Below are 20,138 nucleotides of genomic sequence, written 5' to 3'. Positions count from 1 at the left end.
TGACCCAGCCTAGCAGTGGGTTGGACTAGCACAGCAACAAGGCCAGCAAGTTAGCATACATACCATGCTCAGCAGTGAACTTTGCAAGAACAATTCAGGAAGGATAAAGTCTTGGAGGACTTGCAGTTCCAGTGAAGTTAGTTAGCTTGGACACATGTGTTCGCTGTCCATGTACCTCATCATCATTCACTAAGAGTTGGTGCCCACCTCTTCCTTCCATACAGACATAGCCTGTGTGTATTTGTGGGAAAGTCAGTCCCAGGTTTTGGGAATGGATGCTTTGGAATTCTTGTTCTTGTTACTCCACTTGAATGTTATTGGGAAGTGCACTGATGGGGGCTCAGGAGCTATGGAGTTTGAAATGCAGAGGTCCATGAAAATGACCCCTAGAGCACAAGGTGGCAAATGACTCTCTCAGAATTCCAATTCTTCAAGAGGAGTCCACATTTGGGGAAGGGACACTACCTTGGGTTTGTGTTTGGTCCACTTACTAGACTGAAAGTTCCCTGAGTGGAGATGTGTCTTATCCAAATCTGTCTGTAGCAGGGGTTTAATACATGTTTGTGGAATATGATGAGGGAGGGAAGCAATTGCCTTGTGAACCATCCAGTGTAGACTGAGGCTGAAGACTCAACTCATTGGAATTTAATCTCTGAGTACTCATTGAGGGGATCAGTGGATCCATGGTCTTCTCTAGCTTTTCCTGCTTGGAAGTTGAGGCAGGCATAATGTAAGTCATCTAGTCCATCCTCTGGAGCTGCTGGGGTTGGGGCTCTGTCTGCAGCTGGTGAAATGGGATTGAGGGACAGGTCCACCCAGGATGATCTCTTGGGATCCTGGAGAAAGGGCAAAGGGGAGTTCAGTCAAAGCAGGTCCCAGCATCATGAGAGAAGGAATAGAAAGTGGGGGGAGATGGCTTTGGGGCAGAGAGGGAGCTGGGGAGTGAGAAAGTTGGGTGAATAACTGGGAGGTCAGGGCTGGCATACTCTACCTGCACTTGCCCCTTGGATGCTTCTGCTGCTGCTGCTTCCACTGACTTCCTCCTGAGCATCTTTACCCTGAGGAAATAGAAAGACAGAGTTGGGACAGGGCAGAGAACCTGAGATGTGGATGCAGAGGAGGGCCCTGTCACTCACTCTCTGCCTGACTCTGGACATACCATTTTCCCTCAGTGGTCTCCTGCTTTTTCATTTGTCAAATGAGGCATTCAGACTCCAGGGTCACTAAGGTCCCTTTCCCTATGACATTCTCCTGTTCAGTAATCTCAGGGCTCCAAATTCCACAAGCCTATGAACAACAGGAGCGTGGGGCACAGGATCAAGAGACTTGTACTTGGCAATATTTCTCCCTGAGGTCTGGGAGAAATCCCTTTCTCCATCTAGGCCTCAGTGTCCTAATTTCTGAAATGAAAGACTTGGATAAAATTGTCTTTAAGGTCTGTTCAAATTCTATATCCTGTGACCCTATGGGGTAATACTGTTCCCAGTCATCACAGGCTGAATGCTTTATCCACTATGCTTCCTAATGGGTCTTCACTGGAGCAAGGCAATCCTTCTACTCCTCCTTAATCAATTCTATATCCCACTCACCACAGCAGCACTCTCTGTTGTTTGAAATCTCTGCCCATCTACTGATTTGACCGCCAAAAATGTTTTCTATGTTGCCCCCATCTTTAAGAAATGAAAATCATCAATCCCCTCCTGAAAGAGATCCGCAAATGAGAAGTCCCAGGAATATCATAGCCAAATTCCAGAACTCTGAGATCAGTGGGAAAATATTGTAAGCAGCCAGAAAGGAACAGTCCAAATACTGTGGAACCACAAGCAGCATTACGTAAGATTTAGCTTTGGTTGCTATACAGAGCAGCTATGTAAGAGAGTGGATATTGTGACAGGATTGAAGTTCAGCAAACTATTCTTGCTGAAATCAAATCCAGCCTCAGATACTTACTAACTGTGTGACCCTGGGTATGTCACTTAACTCTGTTTCAATTTCTTCATCTGTCAAATGAGTTGGAATAGGAAATGGGGAGCTGCTCTCGTATTTTCCGCATGAAAACCTCAAATGGGGTCACAAAGAGTTAGGCCCAACTGACATAATTGGACCCCAGGTTTAAGGGAACAGAGAGCTTGGAATATCATGTTTCAAAAGGCAAAGTAGGTAGGATTATAACCAAAAATAACCTAGCTGGCAAAACTGAATATAATCTTATAGGATAAAATTGTATACTGAATGAGATAGAAAAGTTTCAAGCATTCCTAGTGAAAGATGAGAGCTGAATAGGAAATCTGACATTCAAAGATAGGAATCAAGTGATGTATAACACGGTAAAAATGAAAGAGAAATCATGAGGGACCCCATATGGTTAAACTGTTTAAATTCCTATGTGGGAAGATAATACATGTAACTCCTGAGAACTTTATCACTTTTGAGGCAGTTGGGAGCCAAGTACATAGACAGGAGGCAGAGGTACAAGACTTTTATGTTGAGATGATGTCAAAGAAAAGAATGGAAGAGTGAGAAAGAGGGATGTACTGGGAGAAGGGGAAAGGGAAAAAAGAATGGGGAAAATTATCACACATAAAAGAGGCATAAAAGGAAGAGTTTTTACAATGCAGGGGGAAGTGGAGCAGAGAGTGGTATCCTTTGGACCTCACTCTCATATGAATTGACTCAAAGAGAAACAATTCTCTCTCTCTGTCTCTCTGTGTGTGTCTCTCCCTCCCTCCCTCTCTCTTCCTCTCTCTCTTTCTCCTTCTCTCCCTCCTCTCTCTCTCTTTCACACACACATCCATCCCCCCACCATTGGCACACACAGAGTCACATTTAGAAATTCATCTAATCCAACAGGGAAGGAGGCCAAGCAGAACTCTACTACAAAGCAGCAGTCATCAAAACAGTTTCATACTGAATAAGAAATAGAGTGGTTTATTCATGGATTCCACAACATTCCAAAGAAATGACCACAGTACCTAGAGTTGCTCAAGACAAACTCAAAAACTAAGCTAAGTATTCACTACTCAACAAACATCACTGGATAAACTGGAAAGCAGTCCAACCAAAATAAGGTATAGTCCAAATCTCATCCTGTTTAGCAAGATCAGCTCAAAGCGGATACATGATTTACATGCAAAGGATGATAACATAAGCACATCAGAAGAACATAGAGAAAATTACTTGTCAAATCTATTGATAAGGGAAGAATCTTTTGATGGGGGCAAAAAATTGGACATTGAGGGTATACCCATCAATTGGGAAATAGCTGAAGAAATTGTAGTATATGATTATGGTGGAATACTCTTGTGCCATAAGCAATGGAAAAGTAGATGAGTTCAGAAAAGCATCGGAAGTTTTATATGGACTAATGCAAAGGGAAGGGAGCAGAACTAGAACCTTGTACATGGTAACATCACAAATTTATTGTAAAAATGCTCAACCACAAGAGATTTATCTATTCTGATTAAGACAGTGATCCAAAAAAATTCCAAATGTCTCACGATGAAAACTTCTCAACCTCCACTCTGTATGTAGCTTGAAGCATGTTTTCCTTCTTTGTTTTTGCTTTTCCTGTTTTGGAAATTTGTTTTGCATGACTTCATATCTATAATGGGTATTATATTTCTTTCCTTCTCAATGAATTGGGGGGGGGTAAGAATTTAAAACTGAAAGTAAAAATTTTAATTAAAAATGAAAAAAAAATAAAAAAAACTAAAGTAAAAAGACTGATACAGATGCAGAAGGAGCTCACCAACCCCCTTGGCTTTTTAACCAAGACAGGTAACACAAGGAAGAATGAATGCAAATGTAGTAATGCTGTGGGAAGGTGTGATCAGGGATTTCAAGCTGGGAAGGAGACAAAATTGGGAGAAAAGCTAAGGATGATGAAAAGGGTGGAGGGGAGAGGCAGGAAAAGGCACAGGGCCACTGTTTGTGGTAGAGGGAAAGGACATTGCCCTGCAGAGAGCAGGCAGATTCTCATCTTCTATCCGTTTTCTCCATCAAGGGGAAAGACCAATGGACAGAAAAGAATGTAATGAAAGTGACGAAGGAACTGAGAAAGCATGGCAGAATTTCACTTTGGGTGCTTGTAACAGTAAGCACCCCAACGTATGCTATCACAGGCTCTTAGATCTGCTTTCAGAAAAGGAAAGGCAACTTTGGAGGGGTTAAAAATCACTTGAATCAAGTACATGTATCAGAGAAAATCAAAATCAAAATTTCAGAGAAATCCCAAATCAACAGACAGAGCTTCCAGACTGCCTGACCACTAACATCCACATATCTTTGCCAGAGAAGGAAGCACCAACATCTGGGTTTTCAAAAAGCCTAGTGGGGGAGGGGGTGCTTAGCAGCTTTCCAGATTCTCATCTGGCACACAGACTTCCTTCCAAAAACTAAGCCCCAAAGTAAAACCTCACCCTCAGAGTATTTATACACTTTTTACAGCATAACCCTCTGACCCAATGCCTCAATAGAAACAAAAAGGTACTTGGCACCTTCCTACAAAACAATTTCTCTAATCAAGTTTCCTTCAATGGGCAGGCCCATCAATTCTTTAATCACATTATTCAATCAGAGGCACTTTTAGTAAAACAAAAATAGCAGAAGATCCCAATTTGATTGCCATTACAGTGTTTAATTGGACTTTTGCTGGACTAGGTAAATTTCTTAGAAGAATTTATTTTTTTTTCTTCCTTCAGAGGGAGAGAATACTAAAATAAAAAAAAAAAATCTTTTTCAACAGATCAGAGGCTCCACCAAATGGAGGATAAGTGTCCTAATTTATATTTTTTTAAGGAGTGGAATTTTTAGCCTCTTACCCTGGAATATTCGCTTCTCCTGTCTAGGAAAATATACATTCCTGTTTGGAGGAATGATCAAGCCAGGCAGCAGACCACCTCTTCTTCATCTCATTTTGGGGAAAGGACACTGGATGATGTGGGGCTAAATTCGGGTGTGCCCCTCACTGACTGTGACACTGAACCCATCATTCAGCTTAGGGAACTGAAAGAGGGGAGAGACTCAAGGCAGGAAACAAGAATGTACTAAGTACCTTCTATGTGCCATGCACTGTGCCGAGGACTATACAGATGTGATTCTATTTAAAAACATAATAATAGCAGATAACATTCCTGTATCACTCACTGTGTGCTAGGCAGTATATCATGCAATTAAAAATAGATCCTATTTAGTTATAGCTAACATTTATACAGTGCCCTACAAGTTAGGTAGGTACTCTTATTACCCCAGCTGGTAAATGAATAAACTGAGGCAAACAGTTTAAGGGACTTGCCCGGGTTCACACAGCTTTCTAAATGTCTGAGGCAGGACTTGCAGCAGTGCTCTAGTCACTGCACCCCCAGCTCCCCCATTTACTCCTGGAAGCTCACCTCAACTCAGGGGCCTGGATTATTGGAAATCATGACCTGACTACATAAGGTCATATGTGTGACCTTGAGCAACTCACTTTTCCTCTATGAATCTCTGTTTGGTTTTTTAATCTGAAAAAAGAAGGGTGCTGGATTTCTCTTTTGATTGTCAGTCTTATAATCCTATGAAATCTGTGCCTGAACTCAGGGAGACATCAGCATCTGAGGATTTCTGAGACACCCAAGCAGACCATCATTTCCTGAATCCCCCCCCTCCCCACTCCATCCCCTCCTCCTTCCAGCCTCCACACTCACAGAAGAAGGCAGAAGGCTAGTAGACTTGTGGCAGCAGCTCCGCAAAGTACACCCAGGATCATACCTTGTGGGACCTCATGAGACAGCGTGAGCCCGTCTGGACCAAAGGGGAATTTGGGGTGAACAAGGGTGGTGGCCACATTGGGCCCACTGTCCTCATGCTGCCTTCCCTCCCCCATCCCTCACCTGGCACCAGCTGGAAGAGCAGGGTGTGGGTTCCCTGGGGGTTCTTCCCTTCACAGCTGACAGTGATGTTGGGGACCCTGCCCACCTTCACTCTCAGGCTGCTGTTGGCCCAGGACTCAGACCTTGTTGATGTTACCTGGAAGGTGTCACTGCTACTATTGTCCTCCACAGGCTTCCCCCCTACCCACCAAAGCAAGGAGGGGGCTGGCTCTGCTTGGACAGAACAGGTACAGAAGAAGCCCTCCTTGAGCCAGAAGCATGATGGGCTGATAATCCTTGGAGAATCTGTGGGTAGACACAGGAGACCCCCTCTCTTAGTGGGTGACTTTCTCCTCTCCCCACCAGGACCCAAGCACCCCATAATGCCCAGCCCCCACACACTCACACTGCACAGAGACTCTCAGGAAGGCCTGCTTGGAGCCCAGAGGATGCTGAGCCAGGCAGGTGTAATTGCCTCCATCTGCTGGGCCCAGGTGGGGCAGATCCAGGTGCAGGACTCCATCCTCTGAGGGCTGGGAAGAGGGCAGGGTTTGGTCCCCCAGGATCCAGCTCAGTGTAGCAGGGGGATTGCTGTTGGCAGCACAGAGCAGGTGAAGGGACTGTGCCTCCTGCACAACAAGAGCTGAGCTGTTTCCTGGGACAAAAACTGAAAAAGATCAGGAGGTCCCAGCAGTGAGAACCTGGAGGGGCTTCAGAGACCCCCTGTTTCCCACCTTCACTATAACGAGCAAGAATCTGGGAGCTTTTTATCACGTGTGACTTCCCCAAGATCCCATGAGGAAGGGACAAGTGAAAGAGCACAGGACCCCAGGCAGGAAGGGAGAGCCCTGGCCCAGTCCAGCCTGAATTCCTGCCCCTTCTCCTTGCCCTGCATCTTCCCTGGCTGCTCTCAGACCATGGAGGCCTCCCCTGCCTCTGCTGCTGCCAGGGCACACTCAGCCTGGGTCGTTTTCCTGCCTTTGCCTCAGGTTGGGTTTTGTTTATCTCCTTCTCCTTCCTTCTTTTTCTTTCTTTCTTCTATCATTTTGTTTCTTTGCCTTAATAACTTCTTTTTCTTCTTTGTTTTCTTCTTTCTTTCATTCATTTCTACTTTCCTTTCATCTCCTTTTTTCTTCCTTCTTTTATTCTTTCTTTATCTCTCTTACATCTTGCTTTTGTGCTTTTTTCTTTCTTCTTGCTCTTTCTTCTCTTTTCGTCCTTTGTCCCCTTCTTCCCTTTTCCCTTCTCTCCATTTTCTTCCTTATTTCTATCTGACTTTTTTATTTTCTACTTCCTATTGTATTTCTATGTTTTTGCTTCTTCCACCCCTCTTCCCTCCTTCCTTTCTATATTACTTTCTTTCCCTTTCATTTCCTTCATCTCTTACTTGTATCCTGTCTTTCTTTACTTACTTCCTCTCTCTCTCTCTCTCTCTCTCTCTCTCTCTCTCTCTCTCTCTCTCTCTCTCTCTCTCTGTCTCTCTCTCTCTCTGTCAGTGTACTAATTAACGAAAAGTTAACCTGAATCACAGACACAACAAACAACGTCTCAGGAGACTGTAATGTCTGCACATTGAGCCTGAGAATCTAATATCCCTGGAACCCACTGTAATCACCACTAGGATCCACTTTCTCACACCCAGCTGCCCTGGGGCCTCCAAGCCCACAATGTACTTGCTCTGATTGAATGCTCAAGCTCAGCCTAGATGACCAGACTCCTGTCCCCCACTGACAGCAGTTCCTTGATCCATCCCCTGTAGCCTCCTCCTACACAAGTCTCTCAAACCCCCAGATCAGTCCTGAAACCAGCATCAATGCCCCAGGTAACAAAATCTCCTCCTTTGGTCAGGACTGCAGAGATCTGGATCAACTTCCCCAACAGGGAAACCATGATGGGTCCAGACAGACAGAGTACTGCCCTGGAAACTGGACCTCAAGATGAACCTTGTCCCTGTCAGTCCAAGCCTGGTGAGGTCACTACATTCAGTCAGTACATTTGGAGTTCACAACTCTCTGGTGCTGGGACCTGTGTGCACTAGGTCAGGCCTCCCTCACAGCTCTGAGCCTCAGTTTTCTCATCTGGAAATTGAGCACAAGAACTCTTCCACTCCTTTTCTCCTGGGGAAGTTGGGAAGAAAATGGTTTCTAATCCTTAAAGTCACGAGTAAATGGGAGCTGATGAAATTCCAGGAGGAGAGGCAGCCCAGGCCAAAGAGAACCTGGGCCTGCAGTGTGAGAGAACCTGTTTCTCCTGTGTTCCTCCTCTCCCTGATAACCACACCCACCCTCAGAGGAGAAGCTGAAGCCCCCAGGTTCCCTTCCTGCCCTCCCTCTGGGGCTCTGCTCATACCTGTTGTCCTGTTGTCTTGGGCCATGGTGATGGTCACATTCTGCACAGCATCTGAAACAGAAGCACCAGGCTGGCTGGGGTGGGGCTCTCTGTCCAGCCCAGCACCAGGCAGGGAAGAGATTAAATTCCAGAATCACAGACTAACATTGGCACATGACACCACGGAAGCTGTGAGAGAGAGAAAATAGGAAATCCCTGGCCCAGCTAGGAGGTGTAGTGAGTAGAGCCCTGGACCTGGGGTCAGGAGGACCTGAGTTCAAATCTGTCCTCAGACACTTGACACATTTATTAGCTGTGTGACCTTGGGCAAATCACTTAACCCCAATTGCCTTGCCTTCCCCCCTCCATGAATAAATGAATGAATGAATGAATAAAAATTGGAAATCCCGGCCTTTGTTTGCATTGGGAGCCAGCTTTCTCTGCCCTGGCTCAGGAAAAAAGGCATATGATTTTCCAGGGCTGGGCCTGGAGTCTAGTCTCTCCATGTGCTGTTCCCTTGACCTCTCTCTTGTAGGATGGAGGCCTCCTGCCCCAGTACTCACAGGACACATTGAGTTGGATGGTTCTCTCTGCACTCAAACGGCCTCCAGGACGTGTCACCTGACAGGTGAGGTTGGTGCCATGATGCTGGTGCCCAGGGATGAAGGAGACCTGTGAGGAGTGGGATGGCCCGGAGCTTTGTGACTTGGAGGAGAGGGCAGCCCCCATCCAGGAGAATATGAAGGGCCTATTATCCCCACAGGCCCAAGAAAATGTACATTTCAGAGTCACTGAGTTTCCTGACTCCAACACCTCTGGAATAGCGATGTCTGGTTTCTGGATCACATTTGGAGAGTCTGAAGAGAGACAGTAAGACATGGTCTGGGGAGGGGAATGAGGCCTTTAGTGTTCTTCCAGATGCTGGTACCCACCGCACTGTGTTCCCCTCATAGCAGGATCTCATTCAGGCCCCTTCTCCTCACCAGCCTCCTGGGGGCATCCCCTTCATCCTCAGCACCTGAGTCACTCACAGATGATAGATCAAGAGTACATCAAAGGCAATAGAGAATAATATCTTGGACATAAGAGGAAACTGAATCCCAGAGAGGGAAGGGAAATAATATGGCAAAATGCCCCAAAGAGAGTCAGGCAGACACCTGGGATTTGAATCTCCTTCCTTTGGCAGCACCTCCAGAGTTCTTTCCAGCACAATCATGGACCCTCTGAAGCTTGTCTTGGGTGCTGGTTCCTCACCAAGGGGACCCCACCAAGTTCTCTCCTCTCCACAGCTCTGGAGCTTTAGGCAAGGTCTTCACTCCCTTCCCTGGGTCTGCTCTGTTTCCTGAGTGGCTTCCCCATGTGTCCTCCACATTCTCTTACCCCTCCCACAGGCAGGATCATGGTCTCCAAAGTAAGCCCATTCCCCAGACCTCTTTGCCTCATCCACTGAGAGCCTCCCAGGAGAGGAGCATCCTACCTGTCACATTCACATAAAGTAGATGTTTTTTGAAATTGTATGTATCATCTCCTTTTTTCAAATAGAAGTAGTACTCCCCCTTGTCTGAAGACTTGGCATCTGTGATGCTCAGAGAGCAATTGTTCATCCTGGGATCCCCAAGGAGATGAAATCTCCCCTGGGCGTCCTCCTCTACCGTGTCATACGGGTCATTGGTGGCCATGAGACTGTCAATAAAACGTTGTTTTTTGTACCAGTAGCCATAAACTCTGCTGCGACCAAAGAGTGATATTCTGTAATCTTCAATGGTGCAGAGGATGTGGGCACACATGCCCTCCTGCACAGTTACGGAGGGCTGTAGATCCAGTCTTTGGGACAGGGACCCTGAGGGCAGACAGAGGCCTGGTCAGCGTCACCAACTCTTCTCACCCCTCAGACCAGCCTCCCTCTGCCCCAACCTCACTCACCCTCCCAGAACAGGGGCAGCAGCAGCAGTAACAGCAGCATGGATGAGACAGGAGAGAGGCAGGCTGTGCTGTGGCTCTGTGTCACTCCCTGAACCCCTTGGCTCCCTCTAGCCATCCGTGTCAGGCTCAGAGAAAAGAGGAAGAGGAAACAGGAAACCCTGGTGTGAAAAGAAGGGGAGGACCATCCTCAGAAGAGGAACTCCTGTCCTCTCCCCACAGTGGGTTTCTGGCCTCCTTAGCTGAGCTCAGTGAGAAAGGCCCTCCTGTCCTGGGCCAGCTGCAGGGACAGTCAGGACTCAGGTGCTGGGGGAGGACAGATCTGCTGCACAAGCTGGGGCTGTGGGTCTTGTATGGACCAGCTTGTCTATGTGGCTGATGGAGGCAGTGACCAGTGCCTGGCCCAGAGGTGGTGCTGACCACTAAACACTGCTGCCCCTGTCCTGTGAAAGGGCACCTGGGATCAGGAAGACCTGAGCTGAAATCCTGCCTCAGGCATCTTTCCTCTGTCTGAGCCTCAGTTTTCCCATGTGTAAAATGGGGACAGTTACAATACCCATCTCTCATCCTTGTTGTGAGGATCAAATGTGATATTCACCAAGTGTTGTGAAGACCTTGAACCACGGCACAAAGGCTGGTGATGATGATTACAACTTCCCTCTCCTCTAAGGTCTCTCCCACCCAGGTCTAGTAGCCAATTGCCTGTTTCTCAGAAATGGCATTCCATCTCTCATCTCCATGCCTTTGCCCTGGCTGTGTCCTATGCCTGGAAGCCTTACATTCCTCATTTCCTTTTTCCTGGCTTGAATCAAACCTCAGCTATGATGCAACTTCCCACTTCCCCTTCCCATTTATTTTTTCTGCTCTTGCTGTCTCTTCTAAGTACTTGGCAATGGACTTCCTCGTGAATTTGGCCTGGTTTTGTCTTTCTTGCAGTCCTCAGTGCTTATCATAATGCCTGACACACAGTTAGCCCTTAATAAATGCTTGGTGAGTGTTGTCTGGCTGCCAGTTCTTTTTATGTGGATTCCCATAGTCTTGGCCCTCAGTGTCTTCCTGGATTCACGTTTCCCGTGATGTTTCAGTTCACACTGGTCTTCATATGCTTCTCTGTATTCCTCTAACCACAGTGGGGCAGCTAGGAGGTGCAGTGGATGGAGCACCAGTGCAGGAGTCAGGAGAACCTGAGATCAAATCTCACCTCTGGCACTTGACACTCACTAGCTGTGTGACCTTGGGCAAGTCACTTAACTCCAATTACCTCATCCTGGGTCATCTCCAGTCATCTTGATGAATATCTGGTCACTGGATTCAGATGGCTCTGAAGGAGAAGTGAGGCTGGTGACCTGCACAGCCCTCCCTCCCTCACCACAAAGTCAAGTACAAGTCATGTCACCAGTGCTATTTTCCAGTGTTTTCATCCGACATAATTCATTTAGCTTCCCTACACCTTTGGGTTCCCCCTGGTCTTTTCCTTATTCATGTGGGTCACCATGTATTTTGTTATGGATGTTCTAGTAACTCTAGGACCTTTGGGTCTTGTCTTTTATCTCATTAGGATTCAATCTCATTAGAAACAGTCATCAGCTTATATATGCAGGGCCTGTTCTCCAAGGTTTGAACTAGAGACCCTGCAATGACTCCTGAGCAGCCTTCTCTGTGCCAGCTCAGTGAGGGCACTGCTGATACAGAGACAAGGGAGATGTCCTTGCCCTCAAGGAGCTTAGTGTCAACTCAGGATAGAGGGAGGACAAACTCTTGCAGAGCCTGGTGAAAAGCTCTTCTGGGCTCCCTCTTGCAGCTCCCACTGATCAGACTCACAGTTGAGGTTGGGTGGGGAGACCTGGGGCACTCCTCCTGGGCTCTCCCTCTGGTGTCCCTGTTACCCTGTATGACAGGGTCCAAGGTCAGCCTCCTCCCAGTCCTCCCCAATTTGGAGTCTTCCAGTCCTGGGCTGCCCCCTTGCTACACCAGCTCAGTCCTGCCTCTGATTCTTTCACTCAGTGCCATGATGATTCCCTTGTGCGCAACATCTGCCTTTATCCAATGACTGAATGGTCTAGAATGCCTTCAGTTTTACTAAAGGCTTGTGCATACATTGTGGGGAGTGGAGAGGAAAATCCCTTAATAACTGCTTTGAGGTGGTATTGACTGATTGATTGATTGATTCCCTCCTGAGGACTGGGCCTCCAGTGATTAATTGGTGCGAGGCTGGGACCCCATCCGTCCACAAGAAATATATACTTAAATATGGAAATTTTAGTCCAGCTCAGAAACCCTAAGATGGAAGCATCCATGTGGAAGATGACATTTCAGATTATCTAGACATGCTGCAAATCCCTCTTACACTCCTTGTAACTACTTAATTGCTGCACTTTTTGGAACAAAAATATGTAGGTTGGTATGTATATGTGTACATGTATGTCTATCTGTCTGTCTATCTATAAAATTTTGTGCTAGGTTTGCAACCATGATGTCGTTGTCTTAGTTTTATCTCTTCACATGATCAAATTTCATTGTATCCAACCAGGTAAATGATACCTGGAGACCAAACTTCACGTGTGATGAAAAGAACAGTTGAACTGGTCATTTAATTCTGTCTTTTTGTATGTTGTTTGAAAATATTACTGCTTAGTATGTTTTGGGGTTTACTTGCAGCAAACCCCATTTTCCTACTCGTTGGTTTTGAATGAGTACATATGTATGCATGGGTGTATGTATTTATCTATGTGTATACGTAGATATATCCCATGGGAAAAAAAAATTATTGCTTTTCCTCTGCTATCACTCCATTTCCCCTGCCCCCTTTTTTTGTACAGTTGGAAAGATTTACACTAAAGATTATAATTTTTAACTTTACATTTTCCTCAACATTTTTTTTAAATTTCCAAGTAATTGAGTAAGTAAAGTCTAGAAAAGAGTAATATTATATATTGATTCCATGTTCTCATGAGAGGGAATGTGGGAATCAGTTTGGGGAAAATATGAAATGGAGTGTTTGGGAAAAGACCAAAGATGGAAGGAACAAAAGCATTTCCCTCCCATACTACAGACTACGTCAGTATAAAAGACAAGAGAGAAGTGGAATTTGTTCATTCGATAACAAGTACGATTTTATGTAACAGGGATGAGATACTTCAAATATCCATATCTCTCTCTGTCTCTCTCTGTCTTGTTTCCTCTCTTCTCTTTCTGTCTTTCCATTTTGTCTTCCTTTCTTTCTATCTCTCCCTTTCTCTTCTCACCTATCTCTCTCTCAAACCCAAAAAGGACTCAATTTCTCAAAGAGAGGGAAGAAATAGGAGGGAAAGAGAGAACTGGGAACTCCAAAGTTAATGAAAGTAACACTTAGAATTTTACATGATTGGGAAATATTTGATAAAATAAATAGAAATAATATTGAAAAGGCCTGAGAAAGGAAATTTAGAAGGGCCACCATGGTCTCAGTTTACAGCAGGGAAGAGGACAGTCTGCTAACTAGAGCTGTGGGCTTGGCTTCAGTCCTCAAGGCTATGGCAGAGAGGATGATTAAAGAGGTACTTGGATCATGGTTAGATAATGAAGTAGTGATGGTGACAAGCCGGCTTGGCTTCCCCAATCAAAGATCATCCCAGACTCTCCTCGCTTCCTTTTCTGGACACAATCAGTAACTTAGTAGAGGAAGAGAATGAAGCTGTGGACATAGAAGGCTTGGATTTGAGCACAATATTTATTGGAAGGGTGATCACATCCTATGGAGAAGATGGACAACAATACAGTTCAGTGCTTTAGCATCAGTTCAATGGCTGCACTCAGCACTTTCTGATGGTTCAGTGTCATCATGGCAAGAGGTCCCCAGGGGACTAGCCCAGAGATCTGACCTGGGCTCTGTGCTGTGCTGCATTTTTACCAGTCACTTGGATAAAGGCATACATGATCTGCTCATCAGATTTTGAAATGACACAGAGCTCTGAGATATAGGGAACACAGTGGATGAGGCAAGATGAGAAAAGATGTGAAGAGCCTGGAAACTGGGCTTTATCTAATAATCTATCATTTTAGAGGAGCCACTATGTGGCCCAGTGGATAGAGCTTTGGGCCTGAAGTCAGGGAGAGCTGAGTGCCATGCTCAAACACTTAGAGGTGTGTCATCCTGGGCAAGTCACTTCACCTCTGTTTGCCTCAGTTTCCTCCACTGTCCAATGGAAACAAGAATAGCCCCCACCTGCCAGGGTTGTTGTGAGGATCACATGCCCTTACAGTTCCCAAAGTGCTTAGCCCAGTGCCTGGCATTGTAGGCACTATAGAAATGCTCGTTGTCTTACCTCTTCTCCAACAGGGACAAATGCAAAGTCTCACCCTCAGGGACAAAAGTGAATTTCCTGATTGAGATAGGAGAGTCCCTGAGAATCACTAGCAGTGCAGGAGTGGAGAGGCCTCTGACGTCCCCTGCCTAGGAAGCTGAACTTTGCCACAGCCTTCCTGGCACAAGGGTCCCTGCCCTGAACATCCTTCCCAGTTCCCTCCTATTTGCCTTCAATATTTCTTCTTAGCTGGGTCTAGGTTCTGTTGTGTGCTCAGATCGGAAACAGAACAAGGCAAGGAAACTGTGACCCCACCACTATAATCTACTTGGGTATGACCTCAGGAAAGGATCTCCAGCCCAAACACTACAGAAAGGGAAGTTCTAGGCCCAGGTTCTCCATCTCCAATGGCTGGGGGAGCTCAAGTCTTGCTACTCTGTGACCTAGGGGCTGCTATTCACCCAACAGCCTGGGTGCAAGGACTGACTCTCTGGGAGAGGAAAAGAGGACAAGTTTCCCCTTAATTCTGGACTTGGAGAGAAAGCAGAGGATAGGACTGCTGGGCCAGTTTCTGCTTTGCTCCACACCATCCTTCTATCTACCCCTGCCCCTCCCAACTTCTCTGTCCCATATCTCTAGGAAACACTGAGGTTCCTGTTCTGAGGAAGGCCATGCCTGGATCTAGGCTGGTGTCCTAAGCTTCATCCTCAGAGATGGGATGACATTGGGAGCTTCAGTACCAGAACCTGGGACAGAAACTGGGGAGACCCAAATATTTGCTTCCATAGACTCCATTTGTCCCCCTTGTCTTTGCACTCAAGGACATATCCCTGCACCTGACATTTCTGCTGTGCCCTTCCTCTGGGGCACATGGGCATTGTGCCCACTCCCTCACAGCACTGATAGGGAACCCTGAACTGGACAGCTGTCTCTGTGCTCACTCTGACCTTTGGGAATGTCACTTGGCAGATGAGCTTAGTGCCATATCCTATGCTTTGGGGATGAAGAGGAGTGTGGAGGAGCTAAAATCCTGGGAGACAAACGTCTAGGAGGAGAGAGTAGAGCCAGTCCAGAGGAAGTTGCGGGATATTCCCTCTCTACAGGCTCCAGGAATAATACAGATCAGGCTCACTTGGCTCCCAGATTGCAGAATATCTGGAATGGAGATCTGTGGCTTCTGTGTCAGATCTGGGGGAGAACAGTTGAATGAACCAGGTGGCAAGGGGAGGGGTGTCCATAATGTGTTCCCTCAGGTGATGGCATTTGGGTTGTGCTTTTGATGTCACAGAAAGCCTTTCCTTGGTGTCCCCTCTAATGCCCTGACTCTCTAGCCTTTGGAATCCCCCATCTTCCCCAGGGTCTGGGACTTTCACCTCCCCTAGGCATCCCGGTTCCTCCAGCAGGGGACCCACGTTGTGTCCACTCAGCTGAAAGTCTCAGGGCTGCTCCCATTGCCTCATTAATGCGGCCCTCGCTGGATGCCTGCCATGAACATTTGCAGCCCAGTCCTTGCTACCTAGGACAGTGCTGTCATCACCAGGCCCTGGAGGACTCCCCTGTCTGGGGTCTTGTTCCTTTACAGAGAGGGCTTGAGTGTGTCCTTCCAGCTAACAGCCTTGTGACTGTCGCTCCTGTATTACCAGCATGTGCTGCCCTGACTCTCATCCCTCACCTGGACTTCCCATCACTCCCAGACATTCCCTGGGACACTCTTCTCAGCCTCCATCAGGACCGATATCTTTTTATATGAGTAATATGCCTCAGATCCCCCTTCTCCACTGGGAACCAGTAATTCCCACGATCCTGCTTCTGAATCCCACTAACGCTCAGGGAGCAGTTGTGCTTCTGTAGTTTCCCGGTGAGGTAGAATTGACCCTGGACCCTGGGCTGGACATTCCTCTGGGGTCATTGGTGGCCACTGGTGTGTTGCGGTCTATGCTTTAGAACAAGTATCCACAGGCTGTGTCATTACTATTGTCCCTTTGAAGGTACTAGAAGGAGTAGGGGATGGAAACAATTAGCCCCTCCTGTCACTCTCTCTTGGACACGAATCTCATACACTGGATGTTGTTGAGAAAGGGACTCTGTAGGAGAGAGAGAGAGACAGAGACAGACAGACAGACAGGCAGAGAGATAGAGAGAGAGACAGAGGCAGTGAGAGAGGCAGAGAGAGGGAGACAGACTGACAGACAGAAAAAGAGAGACTCAAAGCAAGGTCCTCCCATGTTTTTCATCCTCCCCTCCAGCTCTCCTGGGGCTAATTCCCACCCCCTGCACAAACCCTTCTTCTCTCCTCCAGGCACCCTCAGTTCTGGCTGTGACCCCACTTACCTCCCCAGAACAAGGGCAGGAGCAGAAACAGCAGGTCCATGACGAGATCTAGGGCTGCTGAGAGACCACAACACTTTCCAAGTTCAGCTTAGCCTTGATAACACAGGCCCCTGGGAGGAAGGAGCCTGTGAAAAAGTGGAACAGAAAAGGTGGGGAGGAAAGGCCAGGAGAATGCTCAGTGACTGAGCCTGGTCCCTTCAGCTCTTCCCTTGCCCTCAGCCCTGCTTCAAAGGCTTGGCCTGATGTTGGAAAGTCAGGTCAATGGCAAAAGGAACATGACCTGGGCTATGGAGGTGGGAGAGGGACAGGAGTGGGTGAGGGGAGTCCTCAACACTTCTCCCTTCCCTGCTCCTTCTCACTGACCTATTGACCAAGACCTTCCTTCCCCAGAGGAACTGGCACCTGAGGAACCACCAACTAGAAGGAGGTTCCTTACTGACTCTGTGGTCTCTCCATTCCCCCTCCATATCCCCACCCCATATCTCACTGTACTTTTCCTATCCCCTAACATTACCCTGTTACCAGCCCCTAATGTGAGATGAGATCAAGTCCTGGGGATGGTGGAGCCAGAATCAGACAGTGGGGTCAGGCCCACCTTCCCCTGCCTCCTTCCGCCTCTTCACTGTGCTCTCCTAGGCCATACAGACCTCCTTCTGCTTCTGCATATTTTCAGATGGGCATCGTGGACCTCACAGGACACTCTACTATCAGATGCCATGAGGTCAGACCTCCTAGGAGGTCTAACCACCTGCTTCCTTCCCCAGATGTCTCTCTAACCACTGATGCTGTACCTCCACTCATTCTTCAGGGATTCCTTTATTCCCACCCCCTCATTATCTGCCCAGGTCAATGACGCTGCGTCTCCACTCCTGAAATACCAACTGTGTTGTCCTTCCCCAGCTGCCCACTCTCTCCCCCCCTTACCCACAGCTCTGCTTTTATCTTCCCACAATATTGCGAAGATAATCTGTTACCCTGATTTCTAATCCTTCTGCTCCTTAGTTTTTCCTGGCCTAAATTACCCCATGCACTGACTGAACTCACTTCCTTTCTTCACAATGATGAATTAGTTATTTCAGGTCTATATTCACCTTTGAATTTGAGTCCTTGGCCCCTTCATGACTTATTTCTGATCATTCCTTGGCAAGTCACAGTATTGGATTACACCCACCACCTGCCACCTTTGCTCCAGTGAAAGTTCTGAACAAAAAGGAAGAAAACTGACTTGCTCAACATCAAACATATTCAAATACAGTCTCCACTGGGCCTCTCTGTGGGAAGCAACTGGAATCCATTCACTCTTTCACTCTCCACAGTCGCTGTTCCAAAGGCTTTTATCTTTGCAAAGACTCCCATGTTGCTCATCCCACTCCCCTCTTAGCTGATGACCCGGCCTCACACTTCACTGAACAACTGAGGCCTTTCAAAATGCCTTCCACAACCGGAGAAAGAACTATGGGATTCAATGGCACAATGTAGCAGATGATTTTTTTTTGTGAATTACGTTTTGGTTTGTTATTTGATTTCTCCCATTCATTTTAATTCCTCTACACAGCATGACTATAGTGAAAATGTATTGAATAGGAATGTATGTGTAGAACGTATATAAAATTGTATGCTGTCTTGGGAAGGGAGGGGAGAGGTAGAGGGGAGGGAGGAGAAAAATAATCTGAGTTATACGGTAGTGATTGTAGAACACTGAAAATAAATAAAATTAATTTAAAAAAAGCAATTGAGGCCTTTCCCTAAGAATTCCTCTTGTTTATTCCTCCTCATCTCCCATCTCTCAGAAGTCTTCTCCACTCTATTCTTCTTCACTCTGGTCTTGGATGAAGAAGTGACCTTCTCATGTCAAGGCCAAGTCTTTACATTCACCTTTGACCCCATCCCTTCTTTTCCAGAGGATTTTCCTTGTTATCAGCCCCATTTTGTCAGTTATTTTCAGTCACTCACCATTTGCTGATTGCTCCCCTGTTCACTGGAAGTATGTTTATGCCTACTCACTGAAAGCAAAACACCAAACCTACCTCAAATGATCCAACCATCCCTGATAGCTGCCTTTCTATATCATCTCCTGGTCATGGCTAAATTCCTCTAGAAAACCCTCTACAATGGCCTCTGCTGCCTACTCTCTCTCTAATCTAAATCCCAGTCTGTTTGGCTTCCTGTTTCATGATTTAACAAAAACTCTGAAGTTATCAGGGATCTCACAGTTGGCAAATCGAACAGCCTTTTGCCGATCTTCATCCTTCTTGGCCTTTCTGCAGTTGTGGACACAATTGGTCACTCTCTTGTCCTGTACAATTTCCTCTTCAGGTTCTCACTGAGACAATGTTTTCTCCTGGTTCCTCTTACCTGTCTACCTGTTTCCTCCCTCTACCTGTCTGACTGCTCTTTCTTACCTGCTTTTGTTGCATTTTCATTCAGGTTATGCTCACTCACTGTAAGGATCTGGCAACCTCTCCATGCTCTTGGCCCTTGTCCTCTCTCTCTCTCTATTGATGACGTATTCTTCAATTTCAAAAGGCTACAAGCCAAGACCAAAGTGGATAGAGTGCTGGCACATGATTTTCTTTTGCAGATGATTGTGCACTCAATGCAGCCTCTGAAGCTGAGATGCAGCAAAGTAGGGATCAATTCTCTGCTGCTTGTGTTAATTTTGGTCTAATAATTAACACCAAGAAAACACAGGTGCTTCATCAGTCACCATCACACCATCCACAAGTGGAATCATCAGTTACAACAAATGGAGAAGGTCTGAATACTGGGGTTAAGTCCACCTACTTTGGTAATGTACTTTCCAAGGTTGTACACATTGACAGTGAGGTTGATGCACGCATTGCTAGAGCTAGTTCAGTGTTTGAGAGTCTCTGAAAGAAAGTTTGGGAGAGAAAAGATATTAGACTGACTATAAAATGGAAGGTCTACAGAGCTGCTGTGCTAACCTCATTGTTGTATGCTTGTGAAACATGGACAGTTTGTCAGTACCACACCAGGAAACTGAATTGCTTCCATTTGAACTGTCTTAGGAAGATCCTCAAGATCACCTGGCAGGATAAGGTCCCAGATGCTGAGGTCCTTGCTCGAACTAAACTGCCAATCATTCAAACTCTACTTTACAGAGCACAACTCTGATAGGCTGGCTATGGTCTTTGAACACAAAACATATGCTTTCCAAAAGGACTATGTTATGGAGAACTCACATGGGGCACATGGTCGGAAGAAGTGATACAAGGACACTCTCAAGGTCTCTCTCAAGAGCTTTGGATTTGACTGTGCAACATGGGAGACACTGGTACCGGACCACTCAGCATGGTGTGCCCACATCAGAAAGCATGCTGTGCTCTATGAGCAAAGCAGAATTGAGACAGCACAAAGTAAATATAGTTTAATGGAGTATCCACCCTAAATATTCACATGGACTGTC

General features: G+C 46.5%; 1 protein-coding gene across 1 annotated transcript; it reads right to left on the bottom strand.

Moving 5' to 3' along the window:
* Window positions 1-630: 630 nt before the first annotated feature.
* On the bottom strand, window positions 631-10,214 carry LOC140503637 (sialic acid-binding Ig-like lectin 13). Its single transcript, XM_072607782.1, has 9 exons — window positions 10,101-10,214; window positions 9,655-10,017; window positions 8,741-9,034; window positions 8,199-8,249; window positions 6,256-6,516; window positions 5,871-6,155; window positions 5,685-5,781; window positions 992-1,058; window positions 631-836 (listed from the first exon to the last, which is right to left on the bottom strand). Exons 1-9 carry the CDS (start codon window positions 10,138-10,140, stop codon window positions 636-638), a joined length of 1,659 nt encoding a protein of 552 aa, XP_072463883.1. The 5' UTR covers window positions 10,141-10,214; the 3' UTR covers window positions 631-635.
* Between the last annotated feature and the right edge of the window lie 9,924 nt (window positions 10,215-20,138).

Source organism: Notamacropus eugenii, chromosome 5, assembly GCF_028372415.1.
Source record: "Notamacropus eugenii isolate mMacEug1 chromosome 5, mMacEug1.pri_v2, whole genome shotgun sequence".
In the NCBI taxonomy this organism is placed as follows: domain Eukaryota; kingdom Metazoa; phylum Chordata; class Mammalia; order Diprotodontia; family Macropodidae; genus Notamacropus; species Notamacropus eugenii.
This window is presented reverse-complemented; position numbering and strand designations above follow the sequence as displayed.

Coding starts and splice junctions, on each gene's coding strand:
- LOC140503637 (XM_072607782.1), bottom strand. CDS start 10,140: ATGCTGCTGTTACTGCTGCTGCTGCCCCTGTTCTGGGAGG. Junction 10,018..10,100: donor GCTGCCCCTGTTCTGGGAGG/GTGAGTGAGGTT, acceptor GTCTGCCCTCAG/GGTCCCTGTCCCAAAGACTG. Junction 5,782..5,870: donor GCTCTTCCAGCTGGTGCCAG/GTGAGGGATGGG, acceptor CCTTTGGTCCAG/ACGGGCTCACGCTGTCTCAT.